Genomic DNA, 21,705 nt, shown 5'->3' on the forward strand with positions numbered 1-21,705 from the left:
CCCCAAACCTACTTGAATTAAACTCACACGTGAGGGCAGGCAGCCGTGCGGTGATACATAACGAGGTCCAAGACCAAAATAATAATAATAATTATGATTAAAAAAAATAAATCTGAACATGTCTAAGCGAAACTATACTCTAGTACACTTATTTTATTCTTTTCGGCTGTTTCTTCAAAATGAATCCTGGGCAGTCAACGGCGCCTGCAGCCAGAAAAAGTGGGTTTTATCGCTCTCTGGCACCATGACAGTAACCTGAATCTTTCCCTCCGCACTGAGAGGAAGAACAAAGCAATAAACCAATTATAACCATGCTTTATCGTCACTACGGTGACCGGCGGCGCTTTAGCAGGGTCAGACCGGGTGTACCAACAGCTTAGTGCGTTTGTGTCAACTCTGACCACTCAACAGCAAGATAATCTCACTGAAAAAAAAAAATAAATAATGGAGGCAGTGTCCGAAAGCAGCTGCTCTGAGCTAACTGCACGTGGTCTGTTATAGCTCCCTTTTGCGAGAACGCGGATAACACCCACGGAGCTTCAACAGGTAAAATATACCACATGAACCCTGTATAAGAAAGCAATTAAGCTCAGAACTGTTACTGTTTAGGTTAAGTAATGGGTTTGACAGGAAAAGTGTTGAAGGAAATTAAAAATCTCCACTCTGTATGACAAAAAAACAAAAAAAAACAGGACTTCCCTTCATTATGCGAAGCAGCTTTTAACAGTGTCTCATAAACAGACAACAGTCCAGTAGTTACAGTGTCTGAGGCTCCCGTCTATTCACAGAGCAATCCTCTATTAGAGTGTCTTTTTATGAGCTCATTTGTCTCTCCTCTATAGAGCGCTGCAGAGGATTGTTAACCCATCTATCTGTTTTCTCTGAATCGTATGGGGATGTGGCCCACCATCTCTCTCTCTCTCTTTCTGATGAAGACGCCCACTTAAACAGCAATTAAGATGCATTTCCTAGCTCTGTGCTTTATAATTTCCCCATTTGAGCTGTGCGGGCATCAATATTCCGCTGACATGACGGCTAAATCACCACAGTTCAATCTCGCCGCTTCCTATCAGATGAATACTACAGACTGTGGCACAGGGACAGGCACAAGTCGTGCACACGCATACGCGTTTTTGTTTCCACCGGAGGACATTAAATTGATTTAGAGTCGTATCCCTGGGGGCTGTTTTAACCCTAACCCTAATCTAAGCTTGAATCTAACATTAAACCAAGTATTCACTTCATAAGGTAATGATATAGATAATGGAGATTTGTTTTTTGTTCAGATAAGGAAGTCAGGTTTCAGACTTTGACTGTAGAAAGAGAATTACGTCTTTATAACACGAGAACACATACACAGATCACATGAAGGAAAGTAATGATGTAAAGTTAATACAACTGATCCATATCAGCAGCTACTGCAGGGCAGATGAAAGGGAACACATACAGGTAGCTTAATTTAAGTTACTGTGAAACCATTTAAATGTTACAGCACTTGACACTGAAGTTCAATAACCTAAAATCAGCATATTTATGAGAAAATAAAGTTACTGTGGGCAAAAAACAAGGTGGCCTAATAAAGTTTTTTCTCCTCACGTTCTGTCTAAACATAATATAATACTAAAGCACACACAGCAGATTAAATGGTTTGCATATTATTGCAACCAGTCTGTTAAATATGAACCACTGCATGGCTAGTTTTTGGTGTACTTCAGTTTAGATGTGTACATTTAAATTATTGAATGGTTACATACTTCCTAAAGTTCCTAAGTGATCCCTGTCTCATAGTTGTCTGTAAGCTGTTCCAAAATGTTGTGGAGCAGCTCATACTCTCCAAGAGGAGTTCAAATTAAAGTGAATGGTGCTGCTAATAATCTAGCTTCCTCCACTTTAGACTTTCTGTCTCTGCCTTTCCTCAAAGGTCAGCACCGTCCCTGCTGTTGATTAATTGCCTAAATGTATTCACCTAAGCTGGAATCTAAATTTAAGCAGATTTACTTCTCCCGCTACGTGGAAATGAAACGATGTTTGTTGCAAAGTCGGGCCATTTTTTTGGGCTTGTGAGACCACACTCTAACAAAATGCCGCAATACACAAATGTAAAGACAGATGTGGAAGCAAGCCAATTCTGATCTCTCACTGAAATTCCATTTATTCAACAGTGAGATGATTGCATTGAAAGCAACAAAAACTGCAGAATTTCTCTCAGCATTTGTCCCATTTTGTCTGCAAGCAACAAGCAACGTGTTCAGAAAAAAATCAAGAATGAGTCAAAATTACATAAAACGCGCATTGTTGATTTAATGACACCAGATAATAGAGCTGCAGTCAACAATACATGAAGGAACATGAGCACACACTTGGATGTCTAAAAAGGGGAGCACTTCCTGATGCAACAGAAAGAAAGACTGGAATTTAGACATTTGACTTGCCACTGAGGAAACAGGTCAGCTGACTCACCTTCTTGCTCTCTTCCATCTCATGCTCAAACATGGCACTGAACACCGGCGACCGGGCTAAGACAGAGAGAGAGAGAGAGAAAAAAAAGGGAAAAAAAGGAGAGAGAGAGAAGGAGGGTTTTGTTATTCTGTGTAATGCTGAAACAGAGTGAGGTCTCTGATATCCGTTAACAGCCTGCCACGGGCCGGAGGAGAGCGAGGAGATGACTGACAGTCGTGACAGCAGCAGAAGCATCATGTGGAAAAAGTTAACTGCAGCTCCATCCTGCTGACAGACTCATGACGACCTCTCCGGTGTGTTTAGCCAGTATTCAGTGATAGACTGACTTGACTGGAGCTTATTTAAGACATTATGCTTTAATAAAGGTCTGTCTTCTTGTTTTGATAGCACGGTCACCTGCAACCACCTAACACAGGCTCTTTGAACATGGAAAGGGCTGCTCATTCTTATTTTACATTCACAGGAGCAAATGAGACAGAATGTGGAGGCAAAATGCAAAGGAGGCGCTGATTTTGTGGCAAACTTGTTTAAAGAAATGAAAATGGTGTTTTTGTAGTGAAGCTTGACCCAGATTTTATATTATGGCATTTGTAAAACAAATTTTCACAAATGTTAATATCCAGAGTTATTAAGATACTTGGCCAGTATGAAGTAAACATGGCTTTATTGTCACTAAATAAATGCAGTGATCAAAACACTGTGACCTAGTACTGAAAGCCCAGCACAGTGAGTTTTCACTCTTATTATTCCAGACATGACCCCAGCTAGTAGGTAGGTCATGTTTAATCTCCATTACAGACAGGCTCTGCTGGCTGTCTGATTCAACCACAGCACTTGAAATTACAAAAATCAGTCCCACTTCTTCTACTCGAAATCACTGCTATTCAATTCCGCCAGCTTACAATAACAACCACGTCTTGTCTTTGTAGTTCTGCTTAAGGCATCAGGACCGTGTATTTTCTTTCTTATCACTCCGGCCGTGACAGCGGTTAGTTTCGGTGCGGGCCAAAGCTGAACCTCGCAGACGGGGCTCATACTGAACTCGATTACAGGCCAGATGTTTACCAGCGGAGGGAGAATGTGTCTCTACAAAGGTTACATCTCGGCCTTTTGCTAAGAATCGCATTTCATCTACTGTTGTGGATACGCTTCGCTTTGACTATGCGCCCATGGGAGGAACACTTCCCATTATCATTTACTGATGAATGCCGTATTAGCCCGTGATTAGAATTGAATAAATGTTTAAACACATTATTAAGTATGTGTCAAAGTCAGTGGTATGCTAATTAATTTCAGTACTTAATAAGGACTTATTAACGCAGAGCTGGCTAACCATTTAATTACTCATTTGGAAACTTAGTGTCATTCATCAACACTGCCAAAGAGTATAACACTGATAATAATAGTCAAATGTGGGCAGCGTCCTTTAAGTGAAAATTTACAATGGGACATAGAGGTTATAAGGTCAGCATGTCGATGTGGTAGTAACTGAAAAATAAAAAAAATATATAAGCACTGCACGGCAGTATGGTAGACATGGTGTGGACAGAAAAGGTTTTCCTGTCAGTATCAAGGTGACAGTCTTATACTCACACTTGAATATATTTGAGTTTTCTGTCATGCTTGTTTACAATATTAGTGAAATCGACATTAAAAAAACAAACAAAAAAACGCCATATACTTCAGCTTTCTCTCAAAAGGCAATTTGTTTTGTTTACATGGGAGGCAAGGGAAGTTTTTAGACAGCTGATTTGTAAAAGACAACCTCACCAATGGTGTTTTCATTAAGCTGAAATCCACCTGACAGATGAAAGAGAAAGAGTTCTGTTTGTTTGTGAGGGTTTATCCGGGTAACATGATATCTTCAAGTACAAAAGCAAGATTTAATGTGCACACTTGACTGACGGCAGTTACCTAGACTTAAACCGTACGCCAAACGACGAAGCGGAGCACGCAGGGAGGATGTCGGTGCAAATCCCTTTGAAGCTCGGGTGCAGTCAGAGGAAGCGTTTAGTTGATACTCTTTAATGACTTGATCCTGAAGCCCGCCAGCTCAGAGAGACAGTGTATCCTAAATGTTAGCACTGACACCTAACTTAGCGCTGAGCGGCCAGGTAGGGCTCTGGGGACAAACCCACACTAAGTCTGTTTGGTGCAGCTGAATACTGGTGAGCTCATACTGCAGCAACAAAGGGACAGGGTGGGTGAGAGAGACAGAGAGGGGAAAGAGTGATGGAGAGGGTCACAGTCACGAAAAACAAAAATAAATAAATAATAATAAAAATGGAGAACAGAGAGAAAGGGGGAGGAAAAGAATTTTACACATACATGGAGAGAAAATGGAACCCAGCAGGGTTTGCGAGAACAGAAAGACATGAAGAGGTGAAGACTGACAGGAAGACAAATAACAGAGGGTACACAGAGAAAAGTCAAGAGAGGGACAGCGAGATGAGAGAGGCGAGAGAGGGGAACAGTCAAAGGAGGAAAACAAAGACGGGGAAAACATAAAAACACGAGACGACGTGAAAGTGGGAGAAAACGGAGGGAAACTAAGAAAAGGTAAGAGAGATACAGAGGAGGAAATGATGACAAAGTAAGAGACGGGAAGAGAGACTGAGTGGTATAAAGATCAGATGGCCAACGAGGAGCCAATTTGAGTTGCACTCCCTCCTCCGTTTGATCCCTCTCTGTCCGTCTCCACAGCGATTAACGGCCGGGAGAGTTGTCACGGGAACGACCAGGAGGGGAGTAACGAGGAAGAGGGACGTCATCTTGACCGAGTAGAGCGGAGAGAGAGGGAGAGAGAGGAGAAGACCCCAAACCACAGCAGCACATAATTAAAATGGCTCCTCACACACACATTTCAACAAATCCAATAATGAACAGCCCCCCCTCGTCTCCACAGAGACACACAGTTCACCAGTTCCCTCAAACTTTTCACTGTCTGGTGCTGGCTGTCATCAACGTGCCAATATCAGAGGCAAGTTTGTGGTTGTTTGCGTAAGTGGGTAAGTAACTACATTTTCAGTCAATATGGATTTCTGAATGGCAGTGAAGACACACAGGTGCTCAATGTGTTGATAGCACTCAACTTGTATGGATATTCAGTGTATTCAAATTTAACCATCCCTGTGGCAAGCAAAATTATTCATTAAAATTAAGAATTTGATGAAGTGTTTCCCCTGGAATTTCTATGAGCCACAAAGGAAAAGCCTCTGAAACAGCATTTAGACTGAAACTAAAACTCTCCAGTGAAAACTGGAATAATGACAAACTCCTCCATGAATAATTTCCACAACTCCACAGTGTGTATTAGAACTAAAGTTATTAGCACGATTATTGTGTGCCACAGACCATAGTATGTGGAAAATACTTGGAATGCACATCTTTAAGACTATAATTTAACCCTAGTTGAACTTAGTGTTACACACTTTATTTTAGCAGCTGAGGGTCAAAATGCATGTATCTTTTTTAGCTTCACTTTCCATTTTACCTGTCTGGCTGTGTCTCCTGTTTTCTCCACACACTGTCTTATGGTCGTGGGACAGAACATTTAGACGGCCTTGCAGCATTGACAGACTCATTGGCAGTGCATGACTGCCCATTTCACCAAATGTTACTAGTAATCTTACACCAGCTACTAGCTACCATGTCTCAGATCATATGCAAGCGGGAGTCTCCATGGTTACGGCCAGTGAGTGGCAAAAAGTGACAGTTGAACATGGAGATTAGCGGCATTAATTTGAATCATAGGCTTTAATACCATCTAAATTGTAAAATTAATTTAAAAAATGCGAAGAGTTGTTGTGCGACTGACTGTACCAACAAATTTGAAAAGCAGTCAGAGATACATTTTTACAGATGTCTCCGACTGCCAAAGAAAAGAGAAGTAAACGGATCGCTGCATTAGAAGAAATAACTAGAATATAGGCCCAGAAACTTGGTGTTGTGGTTCATATTTAGTGTCAGGTTATATTAATTTATGCTGTATTTTTTGGTGAAGTCATACCTTCAGGTACTTCTTAAGTTACTTTCTGGAGGGCTGTCAGTTAAGTTTGTGGGTGTTGTTGTTTTGTCGTTGTTACGGCCGACAGTAACTATTTCAGTTCCAACAATAAAACAATAAAAAGAATATTTGTGATCACTCTTCAACCTTTTAACGGTCAGACTACAGTATTGTATACTAACTTAGCATTAGCATCTTTTATTGAGCTACATTTATCATAACCAAAATGAACTAAAACTAACTCAAACTAACTGAAACTGAGGCTAATCCACTTATCAATATCCATACTAGTATCCAGGCGGCAGTGATGTCAATGCATACCCTCTATAATAATTAATAATTCTATTCTATTCTAATATCTGTTATTCTAAACTCTGTCATGGGATTATATCGATTACATTTTGCAGAACTGATACAGGACAGTCTCACCTGCTAGTATGGCTTTGTGCGCCTGGAACTTCTGGCCAGCGACACACAGTGAGCAGTCTGTGAATCTGGAGTTCTCCCACAGATCTCCCAGCTCCTCAGCCAACCTGCAGTCAGGAACCTTCACCATGTTTGTAGTGTTCTGGCCTGAGATGTTCACAGACTCCTGCACTACACTCACCTGAAAACACACACACACATATACGCCGGTTAGCTGCATACTATAGTTCAATGCCTGTTTGTTGTAACACACTGACTGGTTCACATATAAGTAGCATGCGATGTTCCTAAAAATAAATAAATAAATCAGTCAATCAAACATGCTGTGAATGATTAATGTGGGTTCTCTGGCTCTGTAATCAATACATCAGCCACTCAATATGGGGGCCAATTCAAAGACAACCTATTGTTCATTCTTTATCCAATAAGACCGGCTACACTCAAACAAACCAGCATTGAAGTCTAATTGAGAGTGCCAGAGTGTGTGTGTGTGCATGCGTGCGCATGTGCATGTGTGTGTGCATGCGCGCGTGTGTGTGTGAGTTGTCTGTATGTCTTCCCTGCTGACTCCACCACCTGTTCCAGACAATGTCAACCAGACTCATTTATCTCTCAACGGGACTCATTGCAAACACACACACAGGCTTATGAGCACTATCGCACACCCACATATTCACACATACTAATTACTTAGTAATTTCAGACAGAATGTATTGAGCAACTTACAGTTTTTCACCTGCCTGTAGTATAGTTACTGCAGCCTTGTTTAGATCATACTGTTAAAGGTCAAGACATACTGGAGCTGGTTCATTATAGAACAATTTCCAAAGGAAAAGAAAAAAGTAGTTGCAGTGAGGGGAGAATATAAAGTGGTCCTTGATGGCTACAATCAGTTGAGTTTGGAATTACCAAAGGTTATACTACTGAGCTATCAAGGCCCCTGAAGCGAAGGTCCTGTTCATTTATCCATTTACAATGCGTTATGATGACCTGTTCTTGGATAACCGTGAAAATCTACCAGCTGAAAAAAACTCACTCACTCATTCACGCTGATAAAAGGATTCAACAGCTTTCAGATTTTTAACCATATTTTGAAGATGTGCATATTTGAACATAATGATTTCAGCCGTGGCAACAATGTCACAAAGTTGTGTTCAAAATATCCAGCTGTTGCCCAGCTGAGTTTTAGATCGGTTGGGTTTATTAGCACACTCACTTAAATCCTCCAGTAAGTCTCCTTTAAGTATGTTTATTTATTGTACATGTGTTGCTTCTACCTAAGCGTAATTAAAATAAAGAAAATTCTGATGAAGACATATTGCAAAAACAATAAAGAATTTAACCTTTTGTTGTAAAATGAGATGAAATATGTTGTAGGGTAGCCTTCAGACCTCGTAATATCTTCAATAAATGTTTTTCCATCATGCTGCACACCATTACATAAGATTTTATTACGCTATCAAACTATTTGCCTGGTTGTTTATTGCACTGTGGACCAATTATGACCAGCAAGAGACCTGACACCAATAAAACAATAATTATTGTTCCTCCGTTTTCATTGTTGACACCTTCCTCGAGGCTTTCAGTAAATTGTTGTGAGGGAAAAGGCGCAAAATCCCCACAATTCCCCAACAAAGTGACCTTGCTGTTAAAGCTTCGTCGAGGGAGGCTGACACCCCAAAACCCAAAGTAAAAAAAAAAAAAAAAACTTAACTGCCGTGTTCTCTCCTCATCCATCCCATTCAACAATCTGCCCACCTATTCGTCCAATGCCACATCCATCCACCTATTCAATTCGCACAAAAAGAGTGCTAGAAAAGGAGGAGAAGCACATACAATAGAGAAGTGCGTGGCAAGCAGGAAATTGAATGTCAAGGAGCCTTGTTTGCTCCTGATGGAGGTTTGAGGGTTAGCCTGAAGGGGACAGAAAGACATAGACACAAGGAAAGATAATAAAACAGAAGGAGAAAGTAAGGAAAGGAGGAGAGAGGTGAGAAGATATAGGGATAATAAAAGACAGAGAGAATGCAGATGCAGAGATACCCAGCGACAGACAGGCAGAGAATGGCAAGACGCCATCACACACAGACACACACACAAAGGGACTGGGAGTGTGAGGGAGCTGTTGGTGGGCTCTACATCTGGAGATGGCCTCTCATAGTAGCAGCTCATTTCTGGCACAGAAATGACAGGGACAGTGATTTTTATTTTTTTTTTCCAGAAGAAGAAAGGCGCATTCAAAGTATCCCTGTGTGTGTGAGACAGCCTGCTTTCCACAGCTGGCTCTATTAATCACACTCTCGGCGGATGCAGGTCTGACTGACTGACATCCATCCATCTCCACGCATTCACAGAGGAATGCTCACAAACACATCCGCATTCACACGAGGAGACGGCAGCACGCACACAGGCGCTGGCATTCATAAAACACTGATTAGCAATACAGAGAGCCTGGAAGACAGGGAGCTGCTGCTGTGTAATGGGAGGATGTGGGAAAAAAAAGAAAACAACAGAGAGGAAAACAGAGGAGACAGACGGACGGACAAAGACACAAAGGGCAGGGGACAGAAGTTCAGCGGGCTCAAGTTAGAATGAAAAATGGCTTTGGAGAGGAGGGGGAAGAGAGAGAGAGGCAAGTCTGGTGCTGTGTCCTCAGCACCCACAGAAAAAAAATAAACAAGTGCTGAATTGGGAGGCAAGCCAGTGTGCCTGGTCAATGTGTTTCGGTATAAATAGCCCAATTAGTATGGCGGAGCCGTCGCTGGGCTCTCAGACGCACCGTGGCAGAGCCGGTCTAATTACTGGCTAACTTGACCAATTATTCCACTGTTTAACCAGGCAGAAACTAAATCGCAGCACCTGGTTATTTAGACACACTCGCTGCCCTGACAGTCTTCACGCCATTAGCTGTCATCTTCAGTCACTGTCAACCTCCTCGTCTTCCTCCTTGCATCTTCCCTCTCGAAACTTCTCAAGAAAAACAACAACATTTAGAATAGTACGCAGAAACAAAGGCAAGGGAGCTTGTTTGACTTTCTAAAAGCCGTTTCACCTCTAAGAATCATTGTGTTACTTTATATCCAAGAGGGTCCTCTTCCATAGTTTGCACCGCGTAATACTGACATGTTTCAACAGAAGCCAAAAACAGACTTTCAGCATTGTCAGAGCATAAAACAGATTTCCTCTGACATTAATTTGTAACCATGTCAAACCATGATCATAAACTTTTAGATAGTAATGTCAAGCATGTATTATTGTTGTTACACCATGAGGTTGCATGAAATGTCAACCATTATTTGTTTGGATATCATGTACTATTATGTCAAGGTATTTGACCAGATGGTGATGCTAGGCTAACGTTTTGAGGATCACCAAAGTCATTAACAATTGTCCTTTGGCAGTTATAAAAACTCTTGATACGTTTCATGACAATCCTGCCAGCAGAGATGGGGATATGAGTGCGGAGAACTAACCAACCAACCAAGTGACTTTAATTTATTACCCGGTGGTTTTGACGATGATAATGATGATGATAACAACGACAGAAACACATTCTGTAGACAACCCTAGGTAAAGAATAACAGTAATGAAGAATCATCGCCGCCGTATCACCACAATCATCATTTGTTTTGGTAATTAAGTTCCCAAGATAAGTACTTACTAAAGCACTTGCCTCCCAGTTAGTTCCTCAGACATCAAGATGAATCTGTCGTAAGCTCCCTCTCAACCCTCCAGGCAACGCAGAGTTAATATAGAGTTTCAGTAGCTAGATGATTTATTCATAATGCATCAATCTTTTTCTGCTTGTTTATGCGTTTGTTTATGGATTTACAGTGTTTTTCCATGCGTGAAATAGTCTGAAAAAGAAATAAAAAAATCAAATCACATGAAATTCATTAAGTTTCGTAACACCTGTTGTGTTACCTCCAAAGACTCGTTTCACTTTGTTCACTTTGCAAACATGAAAACACTGGCGGGGTTCATGGACACGAACAGACACAAGGAGAGACCTTCACTCACATACTCACCTCATCAAACCACACGCTCTCATATTCCACTACACAACTTGGTGCACTTGATTATGGTTTTAAAAAAAAAAAAAATCCAAGCACTATTGGAGAAGGGGAGGTGGGTATTATTGACCTGGTTTTTGTTGGGTTTACTTCTAAACTGAGACAGATTGCTACTGACTTCGAGGCTAACTAGATAGCGTGACTGTATATCTCCGCTAGTGCTGTGTCAGACTGTCAAAATACATCCTTCATGCCAGATTGTTCCAACCCTCTTACCACACATTTTCATGCCTACATTTCAAATGAGGCACACTGTGCTAATATTTTGCTATTTTAAAGCCTTGTAACTATATAAGTTGTAGTTCAGAGATGATGAGGGCTGTCATGCTATCACAGAGCAAGCCTTTGCGAAAAGTGTTTGTTATATAAATTATTTATGTATAGTATGGAAATAAGCGCCGGTGTTTTTTGCAACAGAGGCCCAATTATTCAACAGAACGCTGCTTAAATTCATTAACTTTTTGAGAATGGCTCATAAAGTTAATGAACTGTCAATAAACATAATAAGCAATCTAACAGAATGGAGGAAAATAAAATAAACACTGCCCAACTCTGAGCAGAGACAGAGTCTGACGGTAAGTTTAAGAAAAAGGCTGCCAGGTTGGCAAAGAGCCGTCCCCATAATAATTGTATTTATTTGGAGTGATAACACCGGTGTAATTACGCCCCGTTTTTCACTTTCACTTCTTCTGATACCGTGCCTCTGTGTGACACACAAACGTGGGCAGGAATTTTGTGATAGAGCTTTAGTAATTACACTAAGTAAATACTAGTGTTTTCTGAATGTATTTCAAATTACGCACTATTTGCAGAGGCTGAAGGCTGACAACAGTTCCTTGTTAACTGTAATTGAAAACACAGCTTGATTCAGCGCATTCACATTTTAAGCTGCATGTGCCCCTGCTGCAGCCCATTGTCACCACTCTGCTTCAATCCATTCATCAGATCCATTTTCCAGCCATTGTTCGATGAAATAACTGCGTCTTTCAGTATCAAGTCTACCGTTTTGTGGGTTATACTTTGCTGTTGACAGACAATTTCATCCCGAACTTCACTTTCTGTTTTATATCTGACAGCGTAAATCAATGCAACAGCAGCCTTGACAAAGATCCCACACTGCAAGCATTGGATAGATATGAAAAGAGCTTCCTAACAGGGGCAACTGCACCGCACTAAATGGCTGACGGTGATCCAAATCTGGCTGCCTGGAGGCAACTGAAAAGCTTACAATTGAGCTCTGCGGAGGTATCTACTGAAACATTAACAAATTAAAATCCAACCGCTAGCACTGTACAAATGTTTTCCACCAGAATATAAATACAGAATGAAGTGTATTATAGCCTAACTGTGTTTCAAACCAAACACCGTATCTGTCTGTGGATTTCCTGCTAGTTGTGTTGCTGCTGAATGCGTGGAATGAAACAAATGTTCAAAAATATCATTAAAGTTATATTACATGTTAATTAAACAAACAGCAGTAATGTATTATGGCTTCATCATGGACTCTATTATCTGTTATTCACATATCTAATGGAAATTTGATTGCTATTTAATCTGAGCAAATATCTGTGGGAACTAGTGTTTGTTTATTGTATAGTTTATGAGATAATGTACTCGTGCGATATAACGGTGTGTGAGAAATCAGACAAATAATGAAGTGTCCACTAATTCCAGTGCTTTCATTAAAACCACATAAATACAAAATTCAGAAACCCACCTCACCTGCAACAGCTTAATAGGTCTGTGATCTTCAAACTCGTCGCCTGAACCCCCGAGCACAAAACTCATCACCAGCTTTTTATAATGCATGACTCGCCCTCCACTCTCCAGCCAGTCAGAGTAAACAGGCTTGATGTCACAGAGCCCCTCTGCAGCTCTCTTACTCCCTTCTCCCTTTCTTATCCACTCCCTCTATCCTATTTTAGGTCTTATTGCTCACGAAAATCAAAAGCGTTGTGAACAATGACAGAATCTGTGAGTTAGGAGATTATCAGCCCTCTGGCAGCTTCAACAGGTGACTGGACTGATTAAAACAGAGAATAATAGTACAATCTGATTTGCTCCTGACACCATTAAACCATCACAGCCCCCAATCCCAGAGCTATTTAATAAAAGTCAAAAATAAACTCTTCAACTACACAGGATGGCAAGAAGGAAGACCTTCACCTTCTGTAATTAAAGGCTACTCACTTCAACCAAGCTGAAAGTGATTGTTTTTTTAACCTCCTTATTCAACTCAGAAGGAGTCAATGAAAGCCCTTACATTTTCTGTCAACATCGTGTCTGGTCTGTCTTTACTTTAGCGAACAACAAGTAATTAGTTCTGTAATCCTGGTTTGTTTGCGGAAAATCAAAAAAGTAGATAAATAAAAAAAAAACAACACGAGTAAACACTAGGCGGCAAGTTGGAGCAGACAAACAACAGTGTGCCACTTAACAAAGAAATAAAATAAATGTGAATGATCGTTAACACGCACAACTGACAGAACAAACACGCAGAATGGTGGGGATTAAAGCACAGAGGATCCACTAGCCATGTCAAAGCTGTATGAGGTTGCTCCTAATGGACAATGTCTTAAAAAAACACTAAAGCAGACAGTGGATTTTATTGAGTCAAAGGAAGGGAATCAAGGTTAGGGCTAATGGCAGTTGTTCATCAAAAATGTGCAAAGATGAGAAGTCAAAAATGTTTGTGAAATGATAAAAAGAAGACGGAGACTCCTCATTAACATTAACAATTTAAGACTTGAGTCGCAAAAACAAATTCTAACCACTCTACGTGCGCGGTCATGTGTGACGGTGGTCATTGTGGCTGTGAATCAGGGACTCGAAGACAGGGATACCAGCCTCCCATTGACACAGAGGTATTTGGGTGACTCAGCCAGTCAGAGCATTTCATGCATGATTTGAAGTCAAGCTGCTGAACGAGTATTGTGGCCCAGGCCCTGCTTCACAGCCAAGTGTGTTGAGCCCGGCCAAGTTTGTTCTTACACGTACACAAACACACGCTTAGTGCCACCACTGGCAGCGCACATGAGCCTCTGCATGCCGTCTGTGAGCCCCAGCCATTAAGTTTCCTTTTTAAGTGCTTTTGTTTTCTGTGCTGGAAGATTACAGAAACACTAAAGTGAGAGACTCTGACGCCTAATCTAATACTAAAAGTTGCCTGTTTGTTCCAATTCTGTTTTCTTTACAATGAAGCAAAGTGTCTTTGATAAAATATAAAAGAATGCTGATATAGTGATGGTGCACAAGTGTTGCAAAGAGCAATCAATTAAAAGATTCGCTGAGGCATGAAATCAGAGTAAAAACCTGCAAGAGAGAATCAAGCTTTTAGATTCTCTTCCTGTGCCTTCCTGTCCTTTAATCGACATTTTTATTTCTTTTTATCTCTCTGACTACAACTCTAAACTTACTGACCCACCTCATCTGTTTTTCACTTCAGCATCCTCTTCTGTTTAAGCAAAACAGAACGACAGAAATACGTTTCACCTCATTTCCCACAAATGAAAGATTGTTTTGCCTAACTGCCAAACCCAAATAACTATGTATGTGCATCCTCTCACCCTTCCTCTCCGTGCCTCTTCCCACCTCTGCCTCTTTATCCTGCTCCAAGAGCTGCTCCTGTGTGTGTGTGTGTATGTGTGTTGTTCAGTGTGCAGGGAAAGAGCAGCTGGAGCATCTGCAGCTATCTCCTCTGACAGCAGCACAGCATATGGCAGGGCCCGGTGAAGGATGGGTGCTGTCACCCGGCAAAGTGCTTACCCACCGACGGGAGAGGCGAACCGCGCTAACGCCATGAGGAAGAGGGGGGAAACAGCTGAACGTCAGCACCCCACTCATTTATTCTCCCACTGCCACATCACCCTAGGAGCCACACAGTGAAGGAGGCTTGAAGCAAGGACTTCATGAAAGCTAATAGCGGCCAAGTTGCCAAATATTACAATAAGCACATCAAACACACGTCTATGTGCAGGAGAAAAACAAACCAAACAAAACACTGGCGCTTAAGTGGTGCTCTGTCCTACAGCATCTACACGGTTAAAGAGGTGTGTACAGAATGTGCAGAGCTGACAAGATGCTTAAAAGGATGTGAACGTGACAGGTATGTGCATTGATAACAGTGGGAGTGACGTCTAAAAAGATTATGCGTAATAAACAGAAGAAATATGCATGATTGATGTTGATTATATGTAATATACAGAGTGGACACGTGCGATGTGGAGTTCAACAGGGTCACTGCCTCAGGGAAGAAGCTACGTGAGCCTGCCGGTGCGGGAGCAGTGGCTCCTGTGTTGCCTGCCAGATGGCAGAACAGTGAACAGTCATTGGTTAGGAGTGATTTGAGGTCTGATGTGGTGCGATCTCTGTACCACACTGAGATACACACACTTTATGACCATGCTGTTGAAGGTACGGTGGAGAAAGAGAGAATGGACGCAGGGCCTCGTTACCATCATTCCTTACTGACTTATCGCTACTATCGCTAAAGCAAACAAATACAAATCTCTTGTATAGTGCGAAACAAGGAGCGATTTAACTTACCTTAGCTTAATCTGAATTAGTTTGGAAGAGTTTATATAACTAAAACTTAAAGATGTAGAAAATGAACCACGCATTTTCCAACCTTTGTCCCATTTCTCTCCGTTGACTTGTGCAGCTACATCACATTTTAAATAATTACTTTATCTTTTAGTTTTATATTACTGTCAAACATTTGTTTATCCCTAACCCTAACCCTACCTTCACCATAACACAACAGCAGAAAGCAGAGTGCATGCTATCATATAAGAAGTGTGTTTGAAGAATGTGGAATAATCATTTTTCCCTCCTCCTCTTGATCAAACACTGCAGGTGAGGGAGGTATGGGCACAGGCCGTCAGTCTTCCTCAGCTTATCATATCTACCTGCAGGTCTCTATTGCTCAGTGTTGATTAAGCTATCCCCCACAGTCCTCCAGTCAAATCTAAGGACCAAATAAGTTTTCCACTTGTAATTAAACTCCACCCATATCCATTTTCTGCCTGGAATATGTCACATCGGTGCAGATAAAGATTTTCTGAAGAATGGGATTTTTTTCTGATGGCACTTAACTCTTGTTTGAATCAGCAGCCGAATGCGCAGTAGTTCTCAATTACACACGTGTTTACAGCTTGAATGAAAAGATAGTAAAATCAATGCCAGTCTCTTCATACTTACACCGCATATCATCAAATGAACTGAAGGCACAATATTCAGCCCCGGTGTGAATGAAAAAGAAATAAAGCTGTGTTTTTTCTACATCAACATCTTTGTTAATTCTGTTCACTTTGTGGCATCACTGGAAAATGTCTATTCAATCATCTACACAATTACTATACATCTACGACTTGATGTTCAACCTCTTAGTATTCCAACCTTTTTCTAAAAAAAAAACCCTGGGTCTTTAGGACACACATAAAGCATATTAAATATATTGAATGCTGTTCATTAACCTTTTGGAGCTCAAGCATGGTCTTCCATAGACTCTGAGGTTTCTATCAAAAAAGTTAGAATCACTCGAAGTGGTATTGTTCCTGACTAATCAAAGTTGGCACACAGTTAAAAAAATAAGACGTTGTTGGGTTCGCCTAATTTTCCGTTTTGAAAAAATGTGCTGATTGTGTTGGTTGAATCCTACGATGAAATCCGAATAAAATGACATATTACATGCAGCATTTACTCAAACACAACTTGTGTACAGAGCTCTGACTGGTTCAAAAAGCTACTGCCGTCCCATATACGACCCAGAGGAATGTTGAAGGGTTAATAAAAGGCCAACGTCACATCACATACTCGCAAACTGATACAGAATTAGATGGAGACTGATAAAGCATTGCTTGTCAATCACTAAAGCAGAGTTTTGTCCGCATGGTGGATAGAGACAATATCATGGTGCTTCCTGTATATTGCTCCTGAAGCCACAACAGCTCGAGGAGGAAGAGATGGCTTTCTGTGTGAAATACACCAAACATGTCCGGCAGCAGCAGCTCTCTGACTCTACTCCTGGCTGACTAAAGGTGAACTACTGTGTTCTTCTCTGTTTCAGTAGCCAATTTAAGATGACTGACATATAAGCTTCACCATAAATTTCTTCCTTCCCAAACAACCCCATCCTTCCCGAGGAGAAACTCTTAGATTGTCACTCAACACAGCTCTGCCTGCAGGCAAATCACGACAGGCTACAGCTGTCCAGATTGTCTGAGGAGCCACGGGACCTCACGCGTGTCTGGCATTACTCTGAAATATTTTAAGCATTTGCATTATCTATGGCACTGCGGTGGCAGGACCTGAAAGGTGGGGGGTTACCTGCGGTGCTGACCGGGAAAAGAAATGTAAGGGAAAGAAAGAGGCTTTTACCTCCTTCAGCTCCGCGGTTCAGTCGAGAGAAAAGAATTCTCAAACATTCCCTTTCAAACAAAATCCACTCTTGGCCTTTTGTTTTTATCCTATGTATCTTATTTTTCTTCTTTGTCTGTTTCTCCCCCCTACGGTGTGACGCCACCCAGTGTGCCTACTTTTCCAAAGAAGGCCTTTCTTTCAGCCTTCTCTCGCTGCACCCCCTTCCCCTCCTTTTTTATCTCTCTCTGTCCCTCATGCTCTTGTTTGACAGCCAACGCAGCACCTTTAATGGGAGCTATCTCCTCATTAAATACCTGCAGGTGTCTGCGGCGCTTTGGCAGGGACTGAGAGAGAAGGAGAGATGGAGACGGAGAGGGAGAGAGCAGCGGCTGATGTTGTTTAGGCCGTCTTGGACATGACATATAGCCACATTTCTTGTGCTAAATTTGAATTACAAATGTCTCTGGAGGCAAGTGAACTGACCACAGGGACCAAGGGTCACTTGAAGAGGTTGAGCCTGTATCCCCCTCTCCATCAGGGATTCTGGTTTCTCCTCATAGCCCTTTCACCGCTTTGACACTTGGCTACCCAGACTAAAAGAGAAAAAAATAAGGCCAAAGAGAGAGGAAAGAAAAGTAGAGAGCCTGAGAGACAAGGCGTATGCAAGAGAGGGGAAGGTAGAGCGAGGGGAAAAACTGTGATGCTCAAAGTGGGAAGCAGCGAGACATGAAAGGAAAAGGGGAAAAGAGGAGGAGGAGATCGGGTTTGAATGAGAGATAAGATGGAGGGGAAAAAGAGGAAGTGGGAGAGATGAGAGGAGAGAGAAAAGGGAGAGAGCTGGGCTCTGGGGCGATGGGGCTCTCTCAGATGCAGGACGGGACCATCTGGACGAAAGCAGAGCCAGGTCTCTGACAGTAAACACTGGGCATCACTTTCACATGGAAAAGGACCAGGAAAGAGATTCAAACACCCGCTCCGTACTTTCTTACCAGCATCTTCCTGCCATACCCCACCCAGCGCGCAGCTCTGCCAGCCATCCCGCACACGTGTTGGTGGAAAACATTACAAGACCTCAATATTGGCAATTTCATCACCGCTGCACAAAACATCCCACTTCCACACACATTGCCACACACGCCTTAGAATTGATTTTAAAATATTGCTGTCTGTCCATATATGACACGTCTGACTTTCTCTGAGAATATGAACAAGCCTGTGAGGTCATCCAGGGCCGTTCTGCTTAGGGTAGTAGTAATTATGTTACATAAAGAGATGGAGACAATCTCGAATGTATCCGAGAGTAAGAAAATTGCCTTTATTATTTATCTACTTTCAACTATTTTTATACTGAGCACATTGATTTTTCTTTGCGTATAAAATGCTCTTTGTAAATCAGGTTCGCCTCGCCTTGCTTGTTCATCAGCAGAGCGGGCTAATTACCACAGTGCAACCGATATTTATGGGGGAGGAGGAGGCCACAGAGGACTTGAACCAGCAACCCCACCTCTTCCCCTTCAGGAGAGTGGATAAATTCAGTTAGAGAGGGCCCTTCAAGGTAAGTAATCCCTCTCTTCCTGCTCACCCTCTCCAGCAAACAGTCACATCCTCAAAAGTACGTCCCAGTGAGAGACGCCGGCACAAAGACACACAGTATGTGCATAAGATACTACTACACACACACGCACACAAACAAACACACACACACGCACTATACCCCATCCCACGTGGCTCAAGAGAGGCAGTACTGCCCCTCCTACCCCTCTGTCAATAAGCCCAGTTTGGAACCACTTTAAACAGACTTGCACACTGCACTGCTACAAAAAGGGAAAACTTCAAGACATGCTCTCCTCCATACCCGCAGGGTTAATTAGAATTGTTTTAAACAGCCACTGCCATGCTTTTTAAACATTTATGGGTGCATGCATTACAACTAAGGCATTAACATATCCAGAAAGTTTAACCTCTTCTCTGCTCCCTGGCTCCATTACGGGGAGCAGAGGGGAACGAGAGAGAGGACTGTTGACCTCTGCTGCCCCCTGTGTTACAGCCGAAAAACAACAAGGGAATTTTCAATGAGGAGCAGCAGCCAGCTTTGGATCAGAGGAATCGGAGCCAAGCCACCATGCAGGCTGAATGACAATCAGCTAGTATGTTCGTGATGAAAGAGAGAGATCTAAACCCAGAGGCTATGTGGTACCAATAAAAACATACATTATTTACGAAGGGGGACACAGAATGAGAGGTAGTGTTGAATAAAAAAAGGAAGAGTGACACTGGGATTAGAGTTGTGATCACTCCGAGGCAAAACCAACAATAAAAACAAGACAAAATTTGAATATTTCAAATTATATTCATTATTTTTAGATTTTGTTAATATTATCTATTTACATTTTTTTGGGCTAATCCAAACTGTTATACTAATATACATACAACTCAGTGCCGGAATTTGGTTCATCGCACATGTCTGCGTCTGCTATTTTGAAATATCTCACAGAGTGAATAACAGTTTTGATCTGTGTCATCAGAATGATCATTTATGAATGCACAGCATGTGCTGTGAAAAACACTGGGCTTAAGGTGTTGACACAGAGAACACTTTGTCCACAATAACCTGAGTTCAAGTCCTTACCTCGCAAAAAAGGGTGAGTTTGTCATCAGGCAGCAGACCATTGGCCTCGTCCAACAGGAAGTCCCTCCTTATGAACTTTTTGAAACCCCAGTCCTTCCCCTGGACAAAACGATATGCCCTCTGGCTCTCTAGAAAAGACAACACACGGACAAACACGGAGAAACAAGATTATTTGGTGACTTTCACAACGTGATTAAGCTCTGCATGTGTGAATGTGTGTGCGAGAGGGAAAACTTTGTTATGAGTCACGGCTATAAGCAGCAGAGGAACAATGGCAAAAGAGGCTGGGTGCAGGAAGTAATGCCTGCAGGGAGCTTTTAACACTTCAGAAGAAAACAGAATTTCTCTCTCTCTCTCCCCATTTCATTCTCTCTATCCTCTCGCCACCACATAAAGACTAGTGGTAAACATGAGACAGAACTGCTGTGCCTCTTTGGCCAAGAAGTGAGAAATTGCAGGGATCAAAGCAGTCCAATTATCAAGTGTTTATGGAGTGCCAATTATCTCTGACAGTGGCAGGAAGGATTCTGTAACACTCAGTTGCACTACAAAGACACAGGAAAGGTGGTGGAGTTCTTGTGTGTACAACAGTCACACTGTGGGGGCGGTCACAGCTATCTACAGTCACCTAACAGTCACAAATGCTCACATACGAGGTCAGACGTAATGTCTATGGACTACGACTGCTGCAGACATCACAACAAATTAAAGCTAATTGCAGATAGAAAGCCAGCCACTAACACATACATTCTGCAATAACTGGAGCTCTGTTGGAGGGATGTAACACCGTTCTTTGGAGAAATTACATCATTCGCCATTTTGTTAGTGAGAGGGAGATGCTTCCTCGGGCACTGCTCTGAATTTCCTTAATCAGATGAGCAAAGCTTTTGTGAAAGACCATCACTGTGTGTGGAGACGTTGTCGTCCATTCCTATTGGAGTAGACAGAACTACACCAGTTGAGAGCAATAACTTAGAGCGTTATGTTTGTTTTTATGTACCTTGTCCTGTAAAGGGTTACAAAGCAATATAGGAAAAAGCACCCCGAGCTACAAAAGAACCACTAGAAACCAATTCACTTCGCAAGTCTTTTCATTTCATTTCTTTTTCACCTTGATCTTTCCAAGGATGCCCTATATACACAATGCCATCAAAATCCAATCATCCATGCATCTGGATGCTTGGATTGTGTTGGCACTGAGTAGAAACACAATCCAAGAGAAAATGCACGAAAAACATAGAAAATGCAATCACCAAAATCACCAGATGTGAATGTCCATATGGTTATTTCTTCATGCTGACGAAGTGTAAAAGCAAAATGCCCTCAGTCAATACACGGTATATAAGCTTTATATAGAATGAAGAGCTAAATCAAATCAATGAATCTGTTGTTACTAGCCTTTGGATACAATGATATTTGGGAGGTAGGTTGTCCCAGACATTTTCTGTCTCTTCCTGTATTCTCAGAATGACTCCATGATACTAACATTGAACAGTTTGAACATGAGAATTTGAGCGGTTTGAGTGGTTTTGAGAATGAATTTGAGATAATGAGACTCCTTCCTAAGATTGCAAGATGAATTCAAATCTAATCATCTACCAAAACGTTTGCACTGTAATGTACGTATATGCGTGCACGAATGTAATCCAAAAGTCATGAAAATGAAAATGCATGTCATCAAGATGGTAGCAGAACCTCTTCGTTGAAATCTCCAAAACAAAAGTCTGTCCAGAACAATTTGGGCCTTATGA

The 21,705-nt window shown here is 41.7% G+C and overlaps 1 protein-coding gene across 4 annotated transcripts in view; it reads right to left on the reverse strand.

Annotated features, from left to right (window-relative positions):
• Positions 1 to 21,705, reverse strand: part of LOC124998494 (speckle type BTB/POZ protein) — a 73,332-nt gene that overhangs the window by 4,956 nt on the left and 46,671 nt on the right. For all 4 annotated transcript variants that reach the window (XM_047572943.1, XM_047572942.1, XM_047572945.1 and 1 more), the window contains 3 exons: positions 19,955 to 20,082; positions 6,896 to 7,073; positions 2,461 to 2,516 (listed from right to left, as the gene is read on the reverse strand). In XM_047572943.1, coding sequence (XP_047428899.1) covers positions 2,461 to 2,516; positions 6,896 to 7,073; positions 19,955 to 20,082 — 362 coding nt within the window. The remainder of the gene's footprint in view (positions 1 to 2,460; positions 2,517 to 6,895; positions 7,074 to 19,954; positions 20,083 to 21,705) is intronic.

Source organism: Mugil cephalus, chromosome 20 (assembly GCF_022458985.1).
Source record: "Mugil cephalus isolate CIBA_MC_2020 chromosome 20, CIBA_Mcephalus_1.1, whole genome shotgun sequence".
NCBI lineage: Eukaryota > Metazoa > Chordata > Actinopteri > Mugiliformes > Mugilidae > Mugil > Mugil cephalus.